This window comes from Nilaparvata lugens, chromosome 7, assembly GCF_014356525.2.
Source record: "Nilaparvata lugens isolate BPH chromosome 7, ASM1435652v1, whole genome shotgun sequence".
Taxonomy (NCBI): Eukaryota; Metazoa; Arthropoda; class Insecta; order Hemiptera; family Delphacidae; genus Nilaparvata; species Nilaparvata lugens.
This window is the reverse complement of record NC_052510.1, coordinates 39,447,265-39,467,388: the sequence shown is the minus strand read 5'-3', so window position 1 is coordinate 39,467,388 and position 20,124 is coordinate 39,447,265. Positions and strand designations below refer to the sequence as shown.

Genomic DNA, 20,124 nt, shown 5'->3' with positions numbered 1-20,124 from the left:
AAAGAATAATAAGAGAGTTTATTATAATAATAAATTTTAAAACTAAAGATAGGAAAAAACAATAAATAAATAAAATAAAAGTGTCAGATCGACGGCGGATAAATGGCTGAGTTGGGAGTGATAGCTTTATTAGCGTGGTACTGTGTGTAATATTTGAATGGTATTTTGTGTTCAGAACTAGAAATATTCATCTATATGGAGAATGTAGAAGAGCCTCCGCAGCATCTGAACCGATGCAGAGCATCCACCCGCTCATTCTCCGCTTGTAGACGGCAACGCTAACCCCCTCAGTAGTTGAAATCTCGGCCGGTACATTACGGTAATAGCCCAGTCAATAAAGGTTTTTTCGATCCGAAAATTAAATAAAAGCTGAATCATTTACCATCGATAGAACCCTCCCAGAGGGTCATTCTCCCAAAAGTCCCAAGGAATCCCCTTGGAGCTTTCCCCCCTAGCCCCCCTCAAAGTTGAAAAATGCAGGTAATCACGGAAAATCACTTATCTCTGTACCCATTGATCGGAAACAGTTCTATTATAAGCCATTCGATTCGTTACATTATGGACTATAATATTAGTTACACTCATTTTTTTCAATAAAATTAACAGTTTTCTTGATAAAATAATATATATGTGAAAATTTAGGGGGTTTGCGATTTGATTTTTTTGTTTTCTTCGATTAACTTTAAAGCAAGTAGTTTTAAAGAACAATGTGACGAATAATTATTGTAGCCACATTCATTGCGAATCCATTGATGTATATTGTTATGTATTTGCGATTCGATTTGACGCCGTGGAAGGGGAAACAGTCGACGCGGAACGGCGCGGCTGTCTCTCTTAGCCATAGTAAACAGCAAACTGGAAATCAATTATCTTCTGTAACCATTAATCGGGGAAAAAATCTATCATATGTCATTCGATTCGTTAGATTAAGGACAACAATATTAGTCGGATTCATTTCCTCAATAAATCCAACAGTTTCCTTGATAAAATTATATAATGTAAAAATTTAGGGGTTTTTCGATTTGATTTTTTGTTTTCTCCGATTAATTTCGAAGCAAGTAATTTTAAAGAACAATGTGACGAATAATTATTGTAGCCACATTCATTGCGAATCCATTGATGTATATTGTTATGTATTTGCGATTCAAGTTGACGCTGTGGAAGGGGAAACAGCCAACGCGGCTGACTCCCTTCACCATAGTAAACAGAATAATACTGCTGTCTACATTGCATCTCATTTACACTATGGCGCTCGAAACAATTAATGTTGTCTATTGTTTAGACATGCGCTGTATATAGATTTTCACTTTTCAATACTCTAAAAAATATTACAATTTTCTTGATTTAACCATTCTCATGATAAAAATCAGGATTTCGTTGTTTGCTCACAGAATTTATTATTTTAATTTGAAGTGTGCCTTCTCCATACGAGTCAGAGGTAACCCAATTTGATAACTCTAGTTTCAGATATTGAAGTTTTTCAACGAAGTTTCATGGTATATTATGTGTGTCCGACTCCTTCATCTTATCCTTATTTTGTGAAAAATGAAGATTCAAAATTTCTTTTCATAGCTTTTCTTGTGTTTTATCTTGTTTCATCACTCTTTATAATTTAAACACTTGATAATGGAATGAATATCATCAGATCACGTGAACAAAAAAAAAATAGAAGGGTGGGCCTATCTGAGATACTATATGATAACACTGTACTCATGATAAGTTGAAAATTTTCAAGCTGAAAGTAGATTAATTTGTTGCACATTCGGTTCAAATATTAACAAATGTTACCAAATATTACCAATATTATCACATATAGTGAGAACTAATTACTCTGAAGCTTTCTATTCTCACTGAACATGAAGAGGCAATACCAAGCCAGAATCGCAGTTCCGTTCAAATCATTATTATCAGAGCTTTCAAATTGATGCTATGTAACTATGGATGTTACTGTATCCCCATCTCACAATTTCCCTATTTATTCTTATCCTGATTCAGAATAAAGTGGTTGATCTCTATAATCACAAAAATCAATGTACAGTACCTATAATAAATAGTAAAAATAAAAAAAAATTCTAGTAATAATGCAACTTTTTCTAGGTACGAATTTCAAGGCTCATAAAATGACTTTTCACAAATGACTCAATCACAGGCAGAAATTCCAATGATCATCATAATAGTAATTTGATGAAAATTGTTTGAATTGTACATTGTTCGACGTAAGATAAGCTACATCTTTAAAGTAATCAACGTATTTAGGATTATCATGTTTATGAATGAAAGCGAGACTGTGATAGAAGATTAGTCAAACTGAAATATAAACATTATATTCAATGCATATTTCTGATCAACTAAAATTAAAAATGATAGTATCAAGCCGAAATGAATTGAGCAACTGAATTTCAAAGTTACTATCGACTGTTCTAATCGCACTGTGATTTCCTTTTACTTCCAAATGGATTGAATTGCCTCACTCTTCAACGTAACAATTATTGTAAAAAACCCAGTGGAATGTGAACGTCATCCAAATAGCCTTTGAATTTCAATTTTCAGATCATGAAATTCATAAAAAACTAATTCTTTTTTTTTCTTCTTGATTTTTATAGCACCTAGTTAAAGACTAATAAGCTATTCTATTTTGACATAAATTGATAAGAATATTGTTTGTGAAGGTAAAACCCATTGGTTAAGCCTTCTATATTGGTCAAGGATTAAATAAAGATTATTTTTAGCATAAAAGGATACAGTATTCTGCCTTTGCTCTTCCAATTGAACACTTTAGCACTAAACTAATTCGTGTGGCTTTCTGCGTTGCAGTCTTCTTACTCCATGCACGTTGAGCAGCTGGATTGCTTCCACGTTCACATGTTGATGAAGTCTTTTCTCATGTTTTTCTGCAAATCTTTGGATTTCACTGATGACTGTCGCCACTCCCAGGTCGCGGTGGAGATCAGAGTTCCTGATGTACCAAGGAGCGTCTACACAGCTTCTGAGTACTTTGTTCTGGAAGCGCTGGATGATGTCGATATTGGCTGGTCGGGTGCAGCCCCAGAGTTGAATTCCGTAGGTCCACACCGGCTTGAGAATCTGCTTGTAGAGAAGCAATTTGTTATAATTTGACAACTTTGATGTCCTCCCAAGTAGCCAGTACATTTTCTTGAATTTTATGCCAAGTTGTTCTCTTTTCTTCTTCACATGCTCCTTCCATCTAAGCTTGGCATCCAGCGTCATGCCTAGATACTTTGCAGTGTTGGAGTAGGGTACAATATTCCCATTGAGTGTTAAGGGGATATATTGAACTCTTCTGTTTGTAAAGTTGACTTGAACTGATTTTGCTTCATTCAATTTTATAAGCCAGTGTTTTGTCCAAACATTGATTCTGTTGACTGCCACCTGCAATTTCTCTGTAGAAACTTCAACAGTTTCACCAACTGATAAAACTGCTGTGTCATCAGCAAATGTTGCTACTGTTACGTTTTCGGGTTGAGGTATATCAGATGTGTATAGGAGGTACAAGAGGGGACCCAGCACACTTCCTTGAGGAACTCCAGCCCTGATTTCTCTGAGAGATGAAAAAGCATCATCTTGTTTTATCCTGAAATAACGGTCTTGAAGATATGATTTCAGTATCAGACTGTATTCTGTTGGTAAGAACTGGTTCATTTTGTAGCACAATCCTGAATGCCATACTTTGTCGAAAGCCTGTGCTACATCAAGGAAAATTGCAGAGCAAACTTTCTTTTCCTCCAATGTATTTTCAATAATATTTGTTATTCTGTGCACCTGATCTATTGTACTATGTTTATCTCGAAATCCGAATTGATGGGTTGGTATTAATCCATTATCGTCCAGATAAGGCTTTAATCTTTTCAGTAGAAGTTTCTCAAATAATTTTGATATTACTGGCAGTAGTGAAATTGGCCTATACGAGGTTACATCATGTGGTGGCTTTCCAGGTTTTGGTATCATGATGACATCGGCTACCTTCCAGAAACTTGGCACATATTTCAATCGGAATGAAGCGTTGAAGAGATGGCATAGCTTCACAATTGCTTTTCTTGGGAGCTCCTGTAGAATCTCTCCAGTTATTAAGTCGAAACCTGGCGTTTTCTTTCTGCTCAAATTTTTAATCTCATATTCTACCTCCCTTGGCGATGTTGGAGTGATAACTCCTACTCCAAGATGATGAGGATTCTCATCTATAATTGTTTCCTCATGAGGTGAGAAAACCTTTTCCAGATGATCAGCAAACAAATCGGCTTTCTCTTTATTGCTCCTTGCCCAGCAATCTTGATTCTTCCTTATCGGTGTAACTTGTTCAAGAGGTCTCTTCAGTTTCCTGGTTGATCTCCATAATGAAAAATTTGTAGTAGACTCATTGGTTAACTCTTCTAAGTATTTATTGATATCATGTTGTTTTACATCCTGTATCATCTTTCTCAGTTCATTAGTAATTCTATTAAGTTCTGTTTTAATTCTTGGATTTCTTGTTGATTGCCATGATCTTCTTGTTCTTCTTCTTTTTTCTATCAACTCTCTTACCGCTACAGGATAGCAATTACCTTTGAAAATCCTGCTTTGAAGTAGTGGTGTATTTTCCCAGGCACATTGTTGTATATTGATTACAAACTCCTGGACTTCAGTTTCTAGTTCATCTATAGTTTGCAGAGATGTGTTCAAGTCTATTCTAGAGTCTATCATATTTTTAAAAGTTTCTAAATCTGTGTACCTGTTGATGAGTCTAGGTGGCATTTCTTTTTTAACAGCTGCACTGTGCATTGTCAAAACTATTGGTGAATGGTCAGATTTGAGATCAAATTTTTCTTCAACTTCAACACAGTTTGGTGAAATATTTTTTGTGATGAAAAAATCTATCAGGTCTGGAATTTTTGTTTTGTCTGTTGGCCAGTAAGTTGGTTTCCTTGTTGAGTGAACATCGCAGTGGTATTCATTAACAGCCAGTAATAGCTCCTTTCCTTTAGTTGTGGTCAGTCGGGACCCCCATTGTGTATTCTTTGAATTGAAGTCTCCTCCGATGATAAATTTCCCTGTGAAGTTGCTTAGGAAATCAATATATTCTATCTTCTTCAAATTAAATCGTGGTGGACAGTAGACGTCTCCAATTGTGATCGTACCAGATGGTCTACCGATAAGTTTGACTTTGATTGAAATCGACTGGAACTCCTGCAATTCTATCTTCTTGAACTCGTGATGGTTTAGCTCTTCTCTTACAATAACCGCACTTCCGCCTCTAGCGCTGTTGTTGGGATGTATGGCATGGTACGTTTTGTACCCTCTAATTTTAAAGTAGGATTCTTTCGTAAAATGAGTTTCGGAAATGAGACAGGCATCTATTTTATGCTCAATTAGAATTGCTAATAGATCATCTTTGTGCTGTAGTAATCCATTAGCATTCCAAGTCATAATTTTGAATCTATTTTCCATGCTTCTTGTGAATGACTTCTGGAACTGAAATATTTTCCAGTTTTTCTAACCTACTTAAAATTGATTTATTGAGGCCTTCTTGCACAACTAGTTTCTCAAGAATCAATTTAAGTTGAGTTGTAATGCTCAGTTCCAAATCTTTACTCAAGTTGTAATCTTGAAGACTTGACTTTTCGTTACTGTTGATAGGTACTTTATTTTTCAGCTTATCAGCATAACTCTGGTTCTCCTTAACTCTACTGTCATTTATTACAGCTCTCTGTGGCACAATAGGATCGTTTCTTTTGTTGACTGACGAAATAGATTTTATTGCTTTTCTCTTATTTCGAAGTGCCTGCAACTCTTGTGCTACGACACATCCTCTATAATTAGCAGGGTGCTCCATCCCACAATTGTAGCATTTAGGCTTAACTTCTTTACTCTTAGTACAGTTGATAGTGATGTGGGGACCAGCGCATTTCACGCACCTAGGCTCCTTCTGGCAGTATTTTTTAGTGTGTCCCCAGGTTTGACAATTTTTACATTGCGGTAGAAATTTCGATTTTTTCAGGGGGACAACTTCAACCTTCATACCCATAATTACACATATTTCATAAATTCTATTTATGCTCTCTGTGTTTTCAAAAGTTAACATGAATATTGGGAGTGGTTCTTTTGTTTTCCATTTAAGAATGTTTACCACGTCCAAAATTTTAAATCCTTTTTCCTGAAGTTCCTCTTTTATTGCCTGTGGATTGCAAGTGCTGTGCAACTTCTTCACTATTACTCTAATGGGTCTCGTTTGCTTGTTTTCAAACGAAGACCAATTCATTTTTTTGTCATTCAGCAATGATGTAGCTAGTCTATAATTATCCTCAGATTCAACGTTGAGTTTTAAGCTACCATTATTCAATAGTGTGATCTGTCTGAGTGAGTGTCTTTAGTCAATAGTGTGAGTCTTTTATTTTTTCATTCAAAATCTTATACACTACTTGATAGTCTTGGATGTTGTAGAGTATTATTGGAGGAGGTCTCTTAACTTGGTTGATACTAGGAGTTTTTTTTGGTTCAGCATTCTCTTTTAGTTCAGTTTCTCTACGTGAACTCACTTTCTGCTCATTGGATGATTGTGTTGGAGGTGAGTCAGATTGTTCTCTCTTCCTCTTTCTTTTCTTTTGACGAATCCATTCTGTTTCAGTAGATAATTCTTCTTCATCGGTATGATAATTGTCCGTATTTTTTTCTTCATTCTTAGATTTAGTCTCTAACGCTGATAATCTAGTTTGAAGCTGTTCAAGTTGAATTTTAAGTTCAGAACTTATTTTTTCTGATTGCTGGAATTTTGTATTAGCTTCGTTCCAAGCTTTAAATAAAAATTTTTCGCATTCTGATTGAATTTTATCAGTTCGAATCTTGTAGGAGACAGGTTTATTTTCTTCAGTTATAGTAATAATAGTCGTATTATCGTCACCGTTCATAGTTACGATAGTTCAGTTCTCACAATAGAATTACCGATTCAGCACTCACCGAAGCAGCAATATCCTAACTCGGCTACAGTCATAGTTGCTGCCAACGCGCGCGCGCACGCACACACACACTCACTCACAATTCGGCAATGCCGTTTTCACTGACACAACAGTTTGATGGTATACTTTTAGAATAATTACATGAATTTCACAAAACACGTCCACTCGCTTCGGCTTCTGAAAGCTGACTGAAACTAATTCTTGAGAGAATAGTGATGAATTGCAAACAGTGTAAGTAACATTGATACAAAGCGATACAATGAAAATCAACATCGATTAATTTAATACTGGACTTATCAAATTTAAATTACCGTTAATTTATATTATTTATAAAGCTTATAAAATGTAAAACCAACATTTTAAATTTTCTCTACTGGAGCAAAACATTGATAGAAAATAAAGAAGAGCCCATTATAAGCACAATATACTTGTGTACTAGAATTCACTTGAACTAACTCATCACTTCAACCCTTCAATGATCACAATGAACTAGTATGTTATAAAAACCATGAAATTGATAATCAGGTACATTTTTCAAATAGCTTCACCCAACTAAATATGTGAATGCTAAGTCATAAGAAATCATGTTCAATAGATTTAATTTGAATGCTTCAAATAGAAAATTATCTATTCTTTTGGTGCCCTAATCAAAATCAATTTCAAACAACATTAATCGACATAAAGAAAAGCTTCTGTCAACCTTGTGTAATGAATGACAAGATGCGAGTGGAGGTGAAAAATCGATATGTTAACAAAAATAAAAGAAGATGATGAATCATCTTTCAATTAATTTTATACGGTAGGGTACTTTGTGGTTAAATGTGAAACACTTTCATGATTTTCCTACCTCATGCATGCTTACTCTTCCTTAATTTGTATGTTTGCATGGCTTTCATCTTTAGAATCTACTGAATTTTCATATTGGACTGTCTAAATAATGTAGATTCAACTAGTAAGAACGGAAGAAAAGCTACTTTACAGAGAGAATCATAGAAAGTTTCAACTCAACAAGCTCAATGTATAAATTTTTTTATGCCTCAGCCGTCATATATATTTGGCTCAACTGAAGGTATATTATCAACCTGGCTTGGAGAATATTAACTGTAGAAAACAGCAAACACTGCACGCTATGATTTTTCAGGAAATTGCCACTGTTAAAACTATTGTAATCTATGATTTATCTCAGTTTTTGACAATCATAATTTATGATAAATTTTAGCATATAATTATGATCATACACACATATTTAAAATATGTATTATATTATGTAATAGTATGAATATTTTATCGGTTGCAAACAATATCTTTGTATGTCATAGAATGCATGATTTAGCACATATATAACAACAAAATGATTTTAGAGAATTTAGAGAATTAAAATGTGAAAAATTAGTTTCATCACATGTCAAAACAATAGACAAAATTGATTGTTTCAAGCGCCATAGTGTGAATAAGATGCAACTTAGAAAGAAGTAGGCCTACTACTGTATTTTACTGTTTACTATGGTGAAGAGAGTCAGCCACGCCGTACCGCGTCGACTGTTTCCCCTTCCACAGCGTCAAATCGAATCGCAAATACATAACAATATACATCAATGGATTTGCAATGACAGTGGCTACATTAATTATTTGGCTCATTTTCCTTTAAAACTACTTGTTTCGAAGTTAATCGAAGAAAACAAAAACATCAAACCACAAACCCCCTAAATTTTTACATATATATATTATTTTATCAAGAAAACTGTTAATTTTATTGGAAAAATTAATAAAACTAATATTGTAGTCCATAATGTAATGAATCGAATGGCATATAATAGAACTGTTTCCGATCAATGGTTACAGAGATAATTGATTTCCCGTGCTTACCTGCATTTTTCATGTTTTTAGGGGGCTGGGGCGGAAAGCTCCAAGGGGATTTCTTGGGACTTTTGGGAGAATGACCCTCTGGGAGGGTTCTATCGATGGTGGGAAATTCAGCTTTTATTCAATTTTCGGTTCGAAACTGCTTTTTTGGACCTTCATTGACTGGGCTATAAAGCCAATGGGCTAAATGGAAAAAGTTTTCAAGTTGAATTGAATTACTTAAACGGGGAAATTGAATATTTATTTGCAATCTGTTTCTAGTGGTATAATAATGATGAAATTCATTGAAGACAAAGTTACTTTTTTTATAAAGACAAGTAAATTTTGTATAAATAATTGTTTTATATTTAAAACAGGGAATTCTTGGAAAAGTAAATGTGTTGGATATCTATGATTTTTGGCTAATAGTGTTTTAATAAGTGTTCTCTGTGAGACCGCAACAGGACGCAGGACACCCAAGGAGGCACCGCCCCACGCCAAGATGCCATACTCAAGCAGTGTCTGCACATATGCATAGTAGACAGAACGACAGTGTCCAGCACTCAGGACCCTTCCCAGCTGTGCAAAAGCCAAGATATTTGTGAGTTAATACTTGTTCTATCTCAGGACAGCTACAGTCATTGAATGGGTCACCACATGAATGCATCCTGAGCACCCTGGGCCCGGGGCTATTACGAAAAATATAGGTAGACACTAGGATTTCGAAATATTAATTGACAACACATTGTTTTCAAACCAATTTTTTAGTTTAGCGAGATCAGAGGAAGAATTATTGAATGTTACAGTCCATGTGCAGCCTGTAGACACAAGTGCCGTGTCATCGGCAAAGAGGAATAATTGACCATGTAGGTGCAACCTGGAAATGTTATTGACGTAAATGAGGAAAAGTAGAGGGCCCAAGGTACCACTCCATAATCAATTGCAATAGAATCACTGTCTGTGCCATTTAATGATATTCTCTGTGTTCTATCTTCAAAGTAGCTTCTAAACCATCTTAAGGTGAGATTCTTGAAGCCAATTGCTTCAAGTTTTGCAAAAAGTATATTCCTATCTATTGAATCAAAGGCCTTGGCTAAATCCAGAAAAGAAATTAAAACTTGTTTATTGCTAGATTGTGTGGTAACATACTTGTTAATTTCAAAAAGAGCATCGGATGTGTTTTAGAGGTTCTAAAGCCGTACTGGTTGTTACAAATGATATTGTTGTTGTCTAAGTAGTTATTGACTTGGATTTTCACGCATTTCTCAATTATTTTAGCTAGAGCAATCAGAAGGAAAATATTATTGGCCGGAAGTTACTTATGGTAGATTTTGAGCCAGATTTGTATATAGGTATAACTTTAGCCAATTTGCAAGACTCCGGAAAACTGCCAGAGGAAATACTGATATTAATTATGTGTAAAAGCGGGATGAGCAGCCCATACACATTATCCTTCAACAGCTGAGTCGGAATTGAATCCCAACCCGGCGCAGAACGCTCCCTCATGCTGCCCACCACAGTCAGCAATTCATGCTCAGCAACAGGACGAAGCTCAAACACGGCACCGGTAGCGTAGTCGGAGTCCCTCACCTCAGATGGACCAGAGGGTTGGATCACCGCAGCCAGACGCGCCCCCACAGAGGCAAAAATCGATTAAAATCATTAGAAATCTCTTCCACCTTTGGGGGAGGAGCAGGGTTGCCGTCATTGAAAGCGTCAACCGGAAACTTATCTTTATGAGTGGGCTGACCAGAAATCTCATTAACAACTGACCAGAATTTTCGAGGGTCTCCTCCCGCTGCATCCATTTTATTGTTATAATAAGTGAATTTAGCTCGTTTTGTAGTTGAGTGAAGGACATTTCTATACAGTATATATCTATTTTTTAGAGCCAGGTTGAAAGGTTGATTTTGTGACTGTTTTCTAAGTTTGTCTCTATTGCGGATTGAGTTAACCACATTATAAGTGATCCATGGTTTGAGCCTCGAATTTTTTGCGTTATTAACAACTTCAACAGTATTGGATGATATTATATTTTGTAAGGTACTAATAAAATTAATTGAGGATGTGTTTAGATCAGTTACAGCTGTTACGTGATCCCAGTTTTGATGAGATATAGAAAGGTTGATATTGGACCAGTTATGTATTAACTTTACCTCCCGTTGTTCAGGTCTTTTGTTTTCTCGGGTGTGAAGTATAATACATGTAGCAAAATGATCTGTCACTGCTGATTCTATTACTACTGATTTTGCAAAAAATTTACTCATACGTCTTAGAAAAAAAATGGTCTAAGCAGCTATTACTGTCCGGTCTTGTAATGTTTTCTATGCACGGTATCAGATTTGCCTCACATAGCGTGTCCAAATAATCGTCACGTAATGGATAAGGATTAGGCTGTAGAAGATCGCAATTAATATCTCCACCAAATATACATAATTTGGAATGGCGAAATTCATTATCATAGTACGCAGAGAGACCCTCGATGAACTGTGGAAAGCTGCAATTAGGACTACGATAAACGGCCAACAGATCGAATTTAACCCCCTCCCAATTGAAATTAAGAGATAAGCTTGTGGCCACTCCACCCAGTAACAGCTGATTACAAGTAACGGATAGGCTACTATCAATATAGACGACAATACAATCGCTACTATTTAAGTTATTATAGGACCTATGCAAAGTGTATCCTTGAATGTTATTTAAATCGCTATCATCCTTAAGCGAAGCTTCCGTAATGATAATGCAATGAAATTTTACTTGAAGGCCTTGCAAAAGAACTACGAAAGAATCAAAGTTTTTATTATAACTACGAATGTTTTGGTGGATAACCCTAAACGCCGTCGATTTGTCAGTATCAATGTTAGCGAAATTATTTATATCATTACAGATAACACAGTCTATTAAAGGAGAATCATGAACATCTGCATCCAGATTCATTATCTCTAAAGTAGGCAATAAAAAAAAATAAAGAAGAAAATATACAATAATTGTCGTCGCTTGCCACATGGTGCTTTATATGTTGAATATAAAATTTAGCATGCCGCAAAAAGATAACAATTCATTAAATTGTATAGAGTTTAGAACAATGTTATTATATTAGGCTTTGGTAAGTTATAAATCATTTACAGTATTTGAATTTAATATATTTTTTTTACTGACAATGCCTTTATACATGTGTATGTTTTCGGACAGTCGCCTTTAATCTATTCTATTCTAGTAGAAATAAGAACTACTTATTGGATCTACTAACAACTTTTATTGGATAGATTATGATTATGATTAAATAAAAAAGATCCTCTAAATAAAAAACAAATAATATCAATATATATAAAAGAATAACAAAAAAATTATGAAACAGTAGTTCACTGAACTATCATAATATAGAAGAATGTACATGTCGTGTACAATATGCTGAAGAAAACAGCATAAGGATTAAACAAGAATTTCTGTATTCATTGCCGACATCCTTCACTGAAACTTGTAAAAAGAAATAAAAAATGTATTACTTGATGCAAGAATATTTATCAGAAGTTTCATTTTTATTGCACTCTAATGTTTGAAAGTTTACTTTTTTATTGCACGAATGAAAGATTGGGCTATAAAAAAAATGTATATATGTATATTTTTTCACAAGAAGAAAACAAATCTCGTCCGATAGAAATGCTTATAATTTAGTTGTTTCAACTTCAGTAAGTTGAGGATAGTATTACCGTATTGTATTGGTTTTCTTAAACTAGAGTGAGTATAATTTAAATATTAAACATTTTCCATTCATTGAATAAAATCATTGATTGTATGGGATAAGTGAGTTGAAAACTGTCATCAGTAACGCCATATGGAGGGATTTTACTTTGTTGAATGAAATAAAAGAAAAGTTCAGCTAGAAGAACAAACAAGACATCTTCATGCTCAGAGGAATCAAAAACGAAAAAACGTAATAGATGTCTAGTATGGCAAAAAACAGAAATTGGATAAGAACAATTTAAAAGCAGAGTATCCTCTCCCACACCGATCATAGTGTTATCATTATCTCAGATTTTTGAGTGGAGACTTCTCCCCACTTATCTGCTTTACTGATCAACAATAATAAGGTAGATACAGCACTTTTATCTTAACTCACAACACCTCATTAAATCGTAATGTTGGATTGTTCGAATGTAAAGTGTCTATTTATACAGTTTAAACTTGTAGAAAAATTAAGAGATCCTTTTAATAGGAGAAAGAGGAAGAGGATCATGGATATAAGAAAAAAATAATAATAGCCTATTAGAATGGAAAGGATGAAGCGAAAAATATGAGTGAGCAAGAATTTTAGTGCACTACATGAGCATGATGGGCTACATTAAGGTACATGCTAGCATTCAGCATGCAAACCAAAAATTATTGATTGACCGAGCGAAGTGAGGTCTAAGATTCAAGTCGACGTTAAATGTTTAAATGGTTAAATGTTTAAATGTTTAAATGTTAAAATGTTAAAATGTTAAAATGTTAAAATGTTAAAATGTTAAAATGTTAAAATGTTAAAATGTTAAAATGTTAAAATGTTAAAATGTTAAAATGTTAAAATGTTAAAATGTTAAATGTTTAAATGTTTAAATGTTTAAATGTTTAAATGTTTAAATGTTAAATGTTTAAATGTTTAAATTTTAAATGTTTAAATGCTTATATGTTGCGCAATTACGGCGAACCGCGGTAATAGATTTTAATGTATATATGTATATTTGACAGCTATTAATATAATGAAATTTGACAGGTATGTTCCTTTTTTAATTGCGCGTCGACGTATATACAAGGTTTTTGGAAATTTTGTATTTCAAGGATAATATAAAAGGAAAAAGGAGCCTCCTTCATACTCCAATATTAGAGTAAAAATCAGACTATAGAATTTATTATTCATCATAAAAATCAGCTGACAAGTGATTGCACAGATGTGTGGAGAAGCCAGTCTATTGCTGTATTTCCATAAGGTCTATAGTTTCAATCAGGTACTTGTGGATGAGAATACTGCGTGAGGTCTACTGTGAACAGAACTACTAGTGATATGCTTTGATTTGTACATAATCAATCATTCATTAGAGTGAAGGAAGGCTTGGCGATATAGTACACTACAATTCCTCCCTCAATATTATATGAATACTGTTGAATAACAAATTAACTGAATGAATATTTTTATGATCTAATTGAAAAGAAAATTGTTCTAAATGAGAGTGCAATTCTAAATACAATTTAAACAAGTAGGTTCAGCCTACTTGTAGCCAACAAAATAGGTTAGGGGAATTTCTAATTTCTGAGGAAACCACATTTTTCGCTTATAAGAGAGGAGTATGAGTGAGAGAGAGGTAGAGGAGTTATGGAATAAATGATAATAAAAGCACTCACTGATTGTCCTCGTCCTCACCACTCTTATCCTCGCCATCATTGATGTCACCTGTTGGTTCAGGAGTTTGGGATGCGGGTTTAAACTCCTTAATTTGGTCCAAATTCATGATCCGGAAAACAGGGCTTGTTGCGCTTTTCCTGGCTAACACTCTTCCTTCGCGGACCCATACGGAAGCCAGTTTGTTCGTCTTCAGCAGGGCTCTCGCAGCATTGAAAATGGAACTCGTATGCTGCGCCAGATGTTCATTGATGAGAATCTGTCTGTTTGGAAATTGATTATGAAGTTCGATGGCAGAAAGACCTTTCCTCTGCTTCCTCGCATGAATCCATTCACTTTTCGTCAAACGTGAAACAAAGTTCACGACAATGGGCGGCGTGTTATTTTTATTTCTGTTAGGTAGTCTATGCGCTGCTGAAACATCATATTTATCGTGTCTAATGTTCAACAAGGCTGCTATTCTTTGTAAAATGAAGAAAACATTCTCACCCTTTGTAACAGGGATGCCAGTAATTATAACATTGTTTTTTCTTGTGTGTTGCTGAAGATCAGTGATCTGTGTTCTTACCACATTTTTATTCAATATCACTGAATTGAGTTTTTAGCTCACTGACGTCTTTTTTTACCGATGTTAAATGTACTTGGACTTGATCAAGTTTAGCGTTTGTCTCTATTCGGAAAGCTTTGAGAATAGAAGCTTCACTGTCCTGTTCACTGTCTTGATTGCTCCACATTTCGCACTTCCAGTTTTTTCTAAGGCTGGATTTTTTATTTGGGTCACTAAACTTATCGTCAAAACAAGCAGGGTGAAACGCACCATTGCACGCTGTACACTTGAAGCAGTCTTGCTTGTTCACTTGAACACTGGAATTGCACTTTTTGCACGTGTCTGACATTTCCAAAAGTGATAGAAGAAAAGAAACTAAAATGAATTAAAACTGAAAAACTACACAACTGAGAGAATTCAAAGAGTTCGGTATTGCGGAGTTCAGGCAGAAGCACGGAGCAGCAAACGACAACCAGTTAGCGAGATAACAACGGACGGTTCGAAAATAGATGTTTAATCATCGGCTGACCGACTGCGACTGAGGGATTTGCCGAGGGTAATTCCCACATAAGCTCCAGGCTTGTGCGAGGATAGTATTCATTATTATATTGTAGTTATACTATTCTTTTCAGTTTTTATTTCATTCGCTATTTATAACGATTTCCTCAATTCCTTCCCATGCGTATTATTACTCCAATAGTGATTGTTATAAGAAAGTACATAATCAGTTTTTTGATAAGCAATTCCAATTGAACACATGAACAAGGAGTAATAGAGAAATACATTCAAATCCAACTTTCTGGAGATTGAAACTCTTGGAGAAATTGAATTTTTTCGATAATTACCTTATGATAATACTTACTCAAAGGTATTTCGATTGATCGTGAGCAAGGTAATTCGTTCTCAGGAACGTTTGGGAACAAGTTTGGAGTATGGAGTGTGTCATCAGCGTTGCTTAACGGTACACAAAGATTTGAAACCTGGAAAACCAATAAGAATTATATTAAATGACAATAATTTTCTATATAGGATAATAAGACTACAATATAATTTTATTTCAAATACATAGTGGCGTGAACCATTCATTCCATATGAGGGGAATGAACATTATGTCAATTATTCCAATCATTCTTATAATTCTCCTAAACATCGCTGAACGAAATTTAATCATTATTCAATACAAATTATTATTGGTTCTATAATCACTATATGACCACTAAGTGGAGGTCAGGAGGATGAGAAGGTTACAAGATTTTTTTTTCAAATGCATAGTGTGGTTCACATTCATTCCATATGAGCAGAAATCATTCTTATGATTCTCCTTAACATCGTTGAATAAAATTTAATCATAATTCAATACAAATTATTATTGAATATGTAATCACTATATGACCACTAAGTGGTCATATAGTGATTACACACCACTGGAGCATTATGGTTGTGGAAATTGTCGACTAGTGCTGGAAAGTTCAATTCCATTTAGTATTTTATTATGAGAATAAACTACAGAAAAATTACAAACAGTAAAAATCATAGATTAAAATTTGAAGGTACTATCATGCGGGTAGAATTAAAACAGGCCCAGGCATAATGCATAGGTAGTAATCTATTTTGTTTTTCATGACAAAACTTAATGATAGCACTTCCATTAAATATAATAAGTCACATCTTCTATAAAGTTAACCTTCCGGTAGTTGCGCCCTACTGCCTCACGAGCAGTCAGTCGCGTGTTGTATTTTGTACAACATCCAATTTTCCAACTGTTATCTACACTGTTTACTGTCAAAACATATTAATTAATTGTATAATTACGTTTTCCATCTTCTTGGATTATTTTACGCCTATGAACATTTGGATGATTACCATTTCATAGCCCAATAAGGTACATCAAGCAAAGCCATCAATTCTGTGTTATTGGTTCGTTTACAGTCCCCGTATACAGTCTTTCCCTATCTTATGCACAGTGCAACTTATGCACTGGCGCGACTAAATGGCACCTAAAGACTGAACCATTGCTCGATTGATACTGCAACTCAGTGGAGTGATGGGGGGAAAGTTTTGGAATACATAGGTAACTCATTCACTGACACCACCCCATTCAATAGTTTTGTGCAGCAAAAAAACTGACACTGTAGTACTTTTTACAACAGCGCGACTGCCGGAAGGTTAATAGTAATGTTAAAACGTATTTATATAATCATCTTACTGGTGAATCTAAATGTACTGAATGAACTGAAATGTAATGACACGTACTTGATCAACAACTCTTACATATGAGGGGATTTTTTTTCAACCTCCGATCACATATCGTAGGATACAGTCAAGCGGAGGGGGGTGATTTTCACAAAGCTTAACAGCGAGTCCCCCTCACCAAAAGCGCTATGATCAGGGCTGCAAGATCGTTAATTATTGTTGTCAATTATATGCCCAGAAACACGGCCGCCTCAATTGAGTCTCCCGTCAATTGATGATTGCGCAGCGTTGTTTTATGAAAGAAAAAGGCAATAGTTCAACATAAATCTACTGACACATTATTCAAGTTTACGTAGAAGACTTCAAGAGTGATGATGGTGTCGGAAAATCAGATAAATCAGAAGAAATGAATTCATGAAATAATGTTGTAATCCACAACTCTGCCTCACAGTCCTGGTGCAACCAAACAGAACTTCTTCAGCAAATAGAATGGGATATTTTAAGGTGCGTACAGATATACGCGCCGCGAACATGAGCAATTCACTTTTAATCAGCTGACTATATCTGTATTTTTACAGAAACGGTATAAGATATAGATATTAAAAGCTTGGCATCAGCTGATTAAAAGTGAATTAATTGCTCATGCTCGCGGCGCGTAAATCTGTACGCACCTTTAGATCACCCGCCATATAAACCTGGCTTGGTCACTAGGAAGTAGGAACCCATTACCTTCTATTTTGCACAAACTCAAGACATGATTTGGAGAACAGCGCTTCCAACTAACGAGGGAGGAGCTCTAAACAACTTATAGCCCACTTGAACTCATTTCGCGACAACATTTTATGAACAGGATGATAATAGGCTGGCTGAGGATATGATTGCTCAATCTTCACAACAATTATGTTGAAGAATAATGTGTAAGTAGCTTTTAATTATAGTATTTTCATGTTATATACATTCGTCTCTTATATATGAGCGATCAATGGTTAAAAAATGACCCTCGTATATCATAGTTTAACATAACTTTATTGAAACTCACATAACCTACTTTTTGGACTATAGTGTATAAATCAAAATTCGGGGAAGGAACCGTTTTGGGCTGTGCCTGTTGGTCCTTCCCCAATAATTTTAATGAATTGTGTAATGTGTATCAATGAATAAATATTAGAGCGGTGGAAGAATAGATTTTTTCAAAGTGAAAACGTTTAATGAGAAGCCTACCTGCAAAGATGTGGAGCCAGTCCTAACAGCTTCAGCAGCTTTCCTGAAAGTTTCTTCAAATGGATTCACATTCTGGAGATCTTGGAAAAGTCCCACTTCCTCGCATTTTCTAATCAGTCTAGTAGGTGTCGGTGTCTGGTCTGAATAAAAATAATGCGACTAAGAGTCAAAAACCACAATGGATTAATAAAAGTGCTAACGACATAAACAATTTTATTTGTCTGATTATAACAAAATAATTTTTGACATTGAATTTTCCAAAAAGGCTACAAGCTATATTATAGAATATTTATTATAATAGAATATTATAGAGGCTGCAAGAATATTTTCAACTGTAACGGCTAATAACGGCTTGAAATACAATTATTTTTTGAGAAGACTATTTTGAGCGATATCTTATTTTTTAATATCACATGTCAACCCAATTTTATTAATATGAAACATTTTTTAGTCGCAACCCAAGACTGATAACTACAAATTTGCTAAAGTTAGTAAAATTATACCACAAATAAGTAGTTGAAATTATTTATATACGGTACTCGTATTAATATCAGAGACAAACAAATATAACAAAACTTTCAGAGATAAGTTAACAGAGATAAACAAAACTTATCCTTTCTATATGTTACTATTCACGTATTATAGTGAAACTATTGCCTCAAAGTACTGATTAACAAAATGATACATCTTGAATGTGAAAAAATACAATGTTTTACGAATATAACAAGTTCTATCATGAAACTATCATAGTGGCCCATTCACCTGATTATTCCATAAATTACTATTAGGTACTTATATCAACATTTCATTTCAAATAGAGGAAAAAATACCTGTACATATGGATGTTGTCTTGGGAGTTATGTTGAGTACCATTTCATGTCTTCTTGAATGACTACCGTTGCATTTATCCAATGGTACCTAAGTAGTTAAAACAAGAAAGTTATAAAATATTCATTCGTGTAATTTATTCTAGTGAAAACCAAAAATGTGGATAAAGGATTGAATATCTGGATATAGTCAGTCTGAGATTATTGATAGCCTATTTCTCAGTAGTTGAGAAGGTGATATCGTGGTAGTTATCCATACTGAGTAATAATACTATATATAGCCTATTGCCAACCACAGATTTATTAAAAATCGAGATACGTTATCGGTTTCGTGTTACACCATTATCAATATTTGGTGAACTACAGAGGTAAGTTTACCAGAAATTGATAAATTATAATAATATAACAACCGAAACCGGTATCTCAATCTTCAAAGAATTGTGGTATGCTAATATCTGTCTCTTTAATAAGATTATTAATCTGCTAAACTCACACTAACAATAACCACAATGGTATTATACTATTGAATATATTACTATTGATAGTAATTTTTTTGAAAAATTGAAAATGTTCATTGTAATCAAGATTAACATGAATGAAAAATACAAAAGACGTTAGTTATATTATGGTACATATCTTATATCAATTGGTACAAGAACCAATCAGAGAAGACTTCTTTACAGGAAACCCTTCTCTGATTGGTTTCCGTTTAATTTAATCATGATTACATTCAACAGGCTATTTTGGAACCGGGATATAGAATTATTTATGTTGAAGCCCCGGTTGCACAAAAGCCTGTTGTATTTTAGTCATGATTAAATACCACGAGAACCGAGAAGAATTTTTGTTGGAAAAAAAGGCTTCTTCGATTTGTTCTCGTGACATTTAATCAAGATTAGAATTTGAAAGGCCTGTAAGCAACCGGGCCTGAGAGTTTTTATGGTACAGTTCCGTATTTGGTGTACGTCAGTGGCGGTTCCAGGGGGGGGGGGTTCATAGGGGCCATGAAACATGCTTCCCGAAACATGAGGGTCATGGTCCCCCACTCACAGATCTGTTTTTTTTTTCATTTCCAATAACGTATTCCATCCTTTATAGCCTACTCAAGTGTTTGAAACAATTCAATTAATGATAAAATAACAGAATATATTATTTGACAAATATTTCCAG

General features: G+C 34.6%; 1 protein-coding gene across 3 annotated transcripts in view; it reads right to left on the bottom strand.

Annotated features, from left to right (window-relative positions):
• LOC111051786 (cyclic AMP-dependent transcription factor ATF-2-like) overlaps positions 1–20,124 on the bottom strand; it is a 64,885-nt gene that overhangs the window by 41,264 nt on the left and 3,497 nt on the right. For all 3 annotated transcript variants that reach the window (XM_039432721.1, XM_039432723.1, XM_039432722.1), the window contains 3 exons: positions 18,958–19,045; positions 18,128–18,267; positions 15,576–15,693 (listed from right to left, as the gene is read on the bottom strand). In XM_039432721.1, coding sequence (XP_039288655.1) covers positions 15,576–15,693; positions 18,128–18,267; positions 18,958–19,045 — 346 coding nt within the window. The remainder of the gene's footprint in view (positions 1–15,575; positions 15,694–18,127; positions 18,268–18,957; positions 19,046–20,124) is intronic.